This window comes from Pipra filicauda, unplaced genomic scaffold, assembly GCF_003945595.2.
Source record: "Pipra filicauda isolate LSUMZ 115617 unplaced genomic scaffold, ASM394559v2 scaffold8_size5757611_pilon, whole genome shotgun sequence".
In the NCBI taxonomy this organism is placed as follows: domain Eukaryota; kingdom Metazoa; phylum Chordata; class Aves; order Passeriformes; family Pipridae; genus Pipra; species Pipra filicauda.
The window spans coordinates 5,387,621-5,395,737 of NW_024105087.1; the positions used below are offsets into that span (position 1 = coordinate 5,387,621).

At 43.6% G+C, this 8,117-nt stretch overlaps 1 protein-coding gene across 4 annotated transcripts; it reads right to left on the reverse strand.

Annotated features, from left to right (window-relative positions):
• Window positions 1-259: 259 nt before the first annotated feature.
• LOC113992453 (E3 ubiquitin-protein ligase RNF4-like) lies at window positions 260-7,610 on the reverse strand. Of its 4 annotated transcripts, none has more exons than XM_039391082.1 (8): window positions 7,489-7,610; window positions 6,094-6,120; window positions 5,125-5,228; window positions 4,081-4,135; window positions 3,343-3,352; window positions 1,984-2,149; window positions 888-942; window positions 260-554 (listed from the first exon to the last, which is right to left on the reverse strand). In XM_039391082.1, the coding sequence occupies exons 3-8, from the start codon at window positions 5,160-5,162 to the stop codon at window positions 405-407; spliced, it is 474 nt and encodes a 157-aa protein (XP_039247016.1). In that variant the 5' UTR covers window positions 5,163-5,228; window positions 6,094-6,120; window positions 7,489-7,610; the 3' UTR covers window positions 260-404. The 4 variants fall into 4 exon arrangements, with proteins under 4 accessions (XP_039247016.1, XP_039247014.1, XP_039247017.1 ...); XM_039391080.1 differs by having other exon boundaries at window positions 6,052-6,120; XM_039391083.1 differs by lacking the exon at window positions 7,489-7,610 and adding an exon at window positions 6,631-6,737.
• Between the last annotated feature and the right edge of the window lie 507 nt (window positions 7,611-8,117).

Genomic DNA, 8,117 nt, shown 5'->3' on the forward strand with positions numbered 1-8,117 from the left:
TCCAGCTGAGTCTGTCCTGAGAAACAGAAGTCCTTGCAGCCCAAACAGTGCCTGTTTCCTTTTCCCCACACAACACACACTGCCCCAAGAACTACAAAGCCTATGCCTTTAGCATTTTTTCTCTGCCAAATCAATGATTTCAGTGTGATGAAAAGAACGAATGCTTCTGACTGATCCAACAAAGAGTTTTATTTCCACCTGTTACAAGAAGTCTTGGTCTACCAGCTGAGTCCAACATAGATGAGCAAACAGACTTGACTATACTTAAATCAACAATTTATTTAGAATTAAATTCAGGAAAAAATGGAGCTGTATACAACGAGAACTGTATACATGAAGCAAAAAGTCTTTCCATCACCTATTCACCAAAATCCATCTGAATCTGTGCTGAGAAACAGAAGTACTCATAAATAAATGGGATGATATTGTCTGTGAGTGAGTTCTCTGCTGCAGGTTGGACAAGCCCCGGTAACCTCAATGGCAACAGAGAGGCATCGACTGCAGAAGATATGGCCACACCGGGTTGCCAAAACCAGTCGTCCACTTCGCAGAATCTGGATGAAAGGAAACCACAACATGTATTGGGAGGAAAGGATTCAAGTTTGCTGCTCTTGTTGGCACCGGGCCAATAGGACTTGGAGGATCTGGAATCAGTCCGTTACTGCTAGCGTAATGGGAGACCCACGGATCTGTCAGTGCCATCTTGGCAAGGGTTTTTCCCTCTACATCCACTACCAAGAAGTGATTTTCAGAGCCCCACAGCAAGGTCTGTGCTTCCAGCCAGTTGCCCAGAGCATCCCACATAAGACAGCTGAGTTGCACAGCTCCCCCTCTGCCCCGTTCCCCCTCCCACAAAGCAGAAAGGATGACAACATGTGGATCCTTACCTTTGAGTACAAATCCATGCAAATTCGACAACAAATAGTCCCTGGTGGCCATGGACTAGAGAGAACAGATCCAGAAAGAACAAGCAGCCATTACTATCGCTGGGCATTGAGGGTTACTGATACATAAAATGTCACATAATCATCTGACTGCACTGACTAGCCATGATGCATTTCTTTTGAAGAACCCTGCAAATCTGTAACTCTCTCAGTTTGCTGCATGTAATGAGGAGTTCAGAGCTCCCTGTCCTAAAGGAAACAGCATCTTGGTTTTCAATGGGAGAAAGATGCAGTCAGCTGCCCTGCTCTAGGATTTGAATTAACAGCAGTCTCCAGCACTGGGCAGCCTATGTATGGCAGCATTAACCTCCAACAGGTCATCAATAACAGCTTTGTAACTGAAGGATCTAGCTATCCTCTGGGAACTCTTCACCCCAGAAGGGAATGAGGTCTGACACTACAGAGTAACACTGCAGATGGCTCTGGCAAGCTCCAGCCCCAGGAAGGACCCTTTGGTCAATGTTAAATGCTGCAGCTCTGAGCTCTTTCAGCCTCACCTGAACAGAGCAGGAAGGTGTATTCTGTAACAGAGAAGCTTGAGACCGAAGGAACACAATATTCCTTTTTTAATATTTTCTCCTATGTTGCCTTTCAGTAACCCAAAAGGCTCAAAGAACACCAGTTTTATTTAAAACCGGCAGAGAATTTGCCCGGCTGCTGCCTGCTGGTCTCGTGATGCCAAGCCTCATCCATACCAATGAAAGTATTGCTGTATCTAACATCACTACCAGAGCTTGGCATAAAAAGTAAATGACAATACATTGTGAGCTACAGCCTGTGACTTATCTCCCTTCCTTGCCATACCCCCACTCCCATCTTTAAGGTTGTATGCAAAGCTATGCATCTGTCTTGGGCTGCATTTTTCTCCTAAAGTGCAAATGGTATCATTTGATCATCATACAATACAGGATGTTATGCTCATTGAAAAAGGGAAATAAGTAGAGCAAGTGAAGGCCGTTGCAGTATAACTTAGTCCTATCTATATAAAAATTTTTTAAAAAGCAAATTCAGTGTTTGGTAGGTCATAAGGAATACATACTTTGATCTTGCAGTTTGCTCTTCTGGTGATACCTGTTGTTCAGATGCTGTAGCAGTCCCATACATATAATTTACTGTTGTTTCATCTTCATCATCTCTGCTCAGTACAGACCTGTCTGGCTGTTGATGGCTTCTTAGTGAAAGATTTCTCATTTGTTGTATATACTCTGTAATTTAATTTTGACAAGTTAAAATTCTTATTCTCTCTCTCTCTTCCCCCTGGAACTATCCTTCAAATGCATTATCATAAATAGTCTGTAATGGTTCCTATTTTAAATGAACTCTATTGACCTGGGTTAAATGCAATCTTAAACAAACTAGTTTCCCAAATATTAAGGCTGAAGCCTTCCAGACACTTTCTAGACGTTTCTGCTATGGACCAACACAAAGCATTTGCCCTATTCACCCTACAAACAGCTGAAAAGGTGGCCCAAGACATTCTCAATGTATAAGTTCTATAGGCTTACACTACCTGTGAATAAAGCTGCCCTGTAAAGGGAAGGTCCCTCACCCCATTCTTACTAAAAGTGTCTGCTGCAATCCTATGGCCAGGAAGGGCAACAATTGCTGTGTGATAGTGGAGAGAGAGGACTGCAGTCAAGTTTCCAAGGAGCATGGTGACGTAGCACATACACAACAAAAAGGCCTGGTAAAACACAGAGTGCTTTATTCAGAAACCTTCATAAGAGATTGAAGAGATGCTTAAATCTAAAACTATATATTCCAGAGCTGTTGTGCTTCCTTGTTGCTGTATGATGCTAAACTGTTGCACTCTTTTTGTCTGTGTTAAACCAAACCTCCCCACTCAAAGGCAGTTTCTATCAAATGAGTCTTGTTAAGAACAGTTCTCGGAATTTATAAAGTGGTTTAAAGTCTCCTTAGAAATTGTCATCATCTCTCTCCTGAGTTAAGGTAACTTGACAATGGAGTTATATTGCCGAAGTTCAAGGGAGATCAATTTTTAATGGCCTAGTCTATAGCATCCAAAGGGTCAAGAAATACTGTTTGTTTTTTAACTCTCAGAAACCACAGGCAACTCTGCAACTCCAGAGTCCATGTAACAATAATCAAGCACTAATCAATTAAAATTACAGAAAGTGTCCCCAAATTAAAATTCCTTTCTGCATAAATATTCAGCTACAACTTTTATTTGCAGGGATTTTCCAGTGTGTCTGATAGTGGCTATCAGATGCAGATTGAATCCATTCTCTAAGACGCTGCACAGAGGCTTTACCATCGTACTTTCCTTTTGCTAAATGCAGTTTCAATTCCTGCTCCTCAAGCTTGTTGAAAAAGACAAACAAAACATAATAATTATGCTTAAGACATTTCCATTATCAACTGTAAAATGTCAACTCACCTTCAGGAAGCTTCATCAATGCATATGGGAAGGGAGAGAAAAGAAAATACAATTAGACTTTGGTCTGCACCCCTGGTGCAGCACCAGCTCAGTGAAGCAGCTACAACAGCACAGGGGAAGAATGCTATCAACCTCCTATTTTGGTTAAGTACACTGAAACTAGTAGTCAATTAGCTGCTACCCTGAAAACAAGTAATAGGTTGCTACTGGTTCTACTCCCTCTGTTGCAAAAGGGCAGAAAACAGAGGCAGCTTAAGAACCATTGGAAGACCCTCCTCCCAGCTCCTCAGTTTCAGTTCTCTAATTGGATTTGGGCTGAAAGTATTACTTTCCCTCTTTCTCCCTCAAATGGGCAAATTCAGCTGTGTTAGCCCCAAACACTTTGTGTTAAATGAACAGCTGCTGAAGAAAGGAAACCGCAACGGTGATTGGGAGTAAAGAATTCCAGTTTGCTGCTGTATTGGCACCAGGGAAATAGGACTTCGAGTATCTGCCAGTTACTCCTAGAACAATAAGGAACCCTCAGTTCTTAGAGTGCCATCTTGGCAAGGGTTTCCCCCTCTACATACACCACGAAGAAGTGACTTGGAGTGACGTGCTAGTTGGAGCTTCAAAGCAAGGTCTGTGCTTCAAGCCAGCTGCCCATAGCACCCCACGTTAGCCAACTGAGGTGCACAGCTCCCCCTCTGCCCCTTCCCCCCGACAAAGCAGAAAGGATGACAACATGTGGATCTTTACCTCTGAGCTCATATCCACCCAAACTGGAGAACTAACAGGACCTGTTGGCCATGTGCTACAGAGAACAGAATCAGAAAAAACATGCAGCCACTAATTTTACTGTGCATCAAGGGTTACCAATACTAAAATGTCAGAAATGAAAACATTCCCTATTCCGATTTAGCATCATTCCACCCCAGCAACAAAATTATTCCAAGAACTATTACATACTGCAAGCATTTCAATGTATCTCAAGTCATAGTGCAAGATACATTCAATAATGCCTTTATGAACAAAGAAGAAAGGTTCCTACTGGATTTTGATGCTTTTGGTTTGGTTTTTTGGTGGTGTGGGAAATATTCCTCTTTTTAAATTTAGAAAGACGGCATAAACTCAGGGAACAAAGAAACAAGGAAGAATTTATTCAACGCGTTGGGTCTTTCTCGCACCGAGTTTCCAGGGGAAAGATCCCTTTGGTTTAAATTCCATACATTTTATAGTTTCACAAAATCCCCACCCTTTTCAGATAAGCTTAATATATTCTTTTTTGCCTAAAAAGGTTTCTTTTCTCTGAAAAGGGGCTTTCCCTTCTTTCCAATTGGCCACTGGACATCCTCTGTCAAAAATGATGGATCTTCCTTTGTTCTTAGCCCAAAGAGAGAAGAGAAATCCCTGTGTACAAAATTCTCACATGGCCCCCAAAAATTTTAATTTTTAGGAATTTTTATATTTCCCTTATCAGGCCAAAAAAGTTCCTGATACCTAGTCCCAGCCTGAGACTTGAATATCTTACAACTTTGTGATATGCCTATAAAAACCCATATTTTTATTTCTCACAGTGGTTTGTTTTTTTGTTTGTTTGTTTAGGGTTTTTTGTGGGGTTTTTTGTTTGGTTTTTTTTTGGTGGGGTTTTTTTCTGTTTAATTAGTTCTTTTCCAGGCAGGCCTCTATATTCCAGCTCAAAAATTTTCACACAGAATCAAACAGAACCCAAAAGCTTGGCAGAAACCTGTTTGTACCGTGTATCAGAAACTAGACTTTGGAGACATTTTATCTGTCACATACCCATTATTATCTCTTAGTTCCTCTTCAGTGTCACTCATTGGTAGCACTACTGAATTATCTGCTGCTCTGGAAACAAGTCGGTGCTGCTGGTTTTAGTCCTGCTGCTGCAATGGGGTAGAAATGGAAGCAGCTTAGGAACCACCTGAAGCCTCTCCTCCCTGCTCCCGTTTCAATTCCCTGATTGGTTTTGGGCTGTAGGTGTTTCATTCCCTCTCTCTCCCTCAAATAGGCAAATTCAGCTGTGATAGCCATAAGCACTCTGTATTGGATGAACTGCTGCTGAAAAAAACCCCAACCCCAAGTCCGCTATTATTTTTGTGGAACTTGAGCTGGGTCATGCAGATTCTTTTGTAAAAAAGCTTGAGGCCTTTTCCTATTCTTGCTAAATGTTTCTGCTTTACAAGGCAGCAGTGGCATCCCAAAACTGAGGGGATAAACTACACTGTGGGCTGGATCTTATTTACAGACTTCTTGGAGTAATAAACAGAACTCGTTTGTGCCCCAATCCACTACAATTATGCTTGGCACCACAGTGACAGGCGTACCTTAAACCAGCTAAACATTTCATATTTGTGAAGTCAAAGACTTCCTGTCCTGTCCTTTGCTTTTTTAAATTACTGGCCTATGTCTTGGGTATCTCTAGAATAGTTTCAGCCTTAAATGGCATCTCCTTCTGTTAACATTACCCATGATTTGCAAATGCTCTCCCTGAGTTCTGAAGCAACAAGCTTTTTTAGATTACTCTCCACCCTCTGCAAGTGATAGACATGCTGAGGTGTTCATGAGTGCATTTGGAGTTGACTGGGAACTCTGTCTTAAGTGGTAAATCAGACCCTTGAGGTCAGGCTGCTCAGTCACATGCCAGAAGACAGGTCTGGGAGCACAAGAGACTGCAGGATGGAGAGAAGGGTGCCATTCACTGCTTACCACAACAGAACTATCGCAGTTAGATTGGCTCGGAAGATTCACCTGTGAGATCTATGAATTCTTCACCAGCTGAAAAACAGAATGTTAGAATCAAGATCAGAGATGGCAGAGGAATGAAATGGGCTGCCATGGTGGAATACGGTGAGGTAAGATTAAAATGGTGTCCTGGTTCTCTTCTCTTCAGGAACGTGTCCAACATTTCACTCAAGCTTTGCCCTCAACAGTCCATACAGAGCATTACCAGCCCTGTCTTCCACAAGTGGTAGCACAAGAGGAGCAGTGGCTGAGCTCCTCACACAGTTCTGTTGCATGACAGCAGCTTGTGGGAGATAGGAATTAACAGAAGATTCACTTAACATAGGGGAATGTATATCACACAGAAAAACAAAACCAGAAACAAAAACACCAAAATGAGAATCAGAGGGTATTCTAATTTTGCGGTACCATGCTGTACACGTTCCCTTGAGGTAGAGGGCCCAGCTAATGACAAACTGCTGGAATATGCATTGAATGGTGCTGTGGGCCATTCCTACTTGAGTGCATCACATCAAGGAAAAGACATCACCTCTGATCTCTTACCAGTTGCCTCACCAAGGAAAAGCCTATCCCAACAGCTTGCAAATATCCCCTCATTCCAATATTCCCATTCCCAAATCACCAGTTTCTGCCCAAAGCTAGAGGGGAAGTCCATGAGTCCCTATGGCAACCATTAGGTAACATTCCATGTCCAGGTAACAGGACACCCTCACGGAGTTCCAGAATGCCTTGGTTTGGAAGGGACCTCAAAGATTACCTGGTTCCAACCCCCTGCCATGGGTAGGGACCCCATGCACTAAATGACGGTGCTCAGGGCCCTGTCCTGGAATGGGGCCTTCCAGGGATGGGGCATCCACAGCTTCTCTGGGCAGCCTGTTCCAGTATCTCACCACCCTCACAGTTCTCCCTAGTATCTAATCTAAACCTCCCCACATTTAGTTTAAAACCATTCCCCCTTTTCCTATCAGTTTCTGCCCACATAATAAATCATTCTGCCTTTCCTGCAGGCCTCCTTCAGGCACTGGAATGCCTCAATGAGGCCTACTCCTGTCCAGGATGGACAGCCCCAGCTCTCCTGGCCTGGCTGTGGAGGAGAGGTGTTCGAGGCCTCTGCTCCAACAGGCACATCCTGCTTGTGCTGGGCCCCAGAGCTGGGGGCCATTCCAGGCGGGGCCTAATGAGGGCAAAGCAGAGGGAGACATTCACCTCCTCCCACCTTCAGCCTGAGGAATACTGTAGCCTTTCAGTCGCTAAAGAAATCCACCCCCCCACCCCCCATAAAATAACACTTGACAAGGTGTCACTTAATAGAAGTTGGTGGTTCAGGCTGCCAACAAAAAGACAAAAGAAGGATTCAAGGCTGATGATTTTATGGGCTGTTTCTATCACTGCACAACTTACCAGAGTCCAGAGATTGCTGCCTAGAGGTTTTTAAATCTGGGCTTTTGCCTGTGAAGCACTGGCTATAAACCAACAGGCCACATGCACTAACATGCTCCTCGAGCACCGTTTGTGGACGTTTACTGGACAGAAAAGGACAAAACGGTCAACAGCAAATAGTCAGGCCTTCACTAGAGGGAGAGGGGGGTCTTAGGATTTAGTATTTTCAGGACAAACCAGGCAGGATTTGGTAAGAGAGAAGTAGTATAACATCTGTTTCCTTCCAAAGACCCCCACAGTGCACCGGGCAAAGTCTGTAACTGAACTGTTGGAGAGTAAAGAGTATTAGAAGTCAGATGAAAAGATAGGCCTTCTCAAAGCTTTTTTTGGGCACAAAGAATAACAGAATATGCCAAGTTGGAAGGGACCCACAAGGAACATCAATTCTAACTCCTGGCCCTGCACAGGACTATCCCCAAGAGTCACACCAGGTGCCTGAGAGCATCATCCAAATGCCTCTTGAATTCTGTCAGGCTTGGAGCTGTAACCACTGCCCTGGGGAGCCTGTTCCAGTGCCCAACCACCCTCTGGGGGAAGACTCTTTTCCTGATATCCAATCTAAACCTCCCCTGACACAACTTCAGCCCATT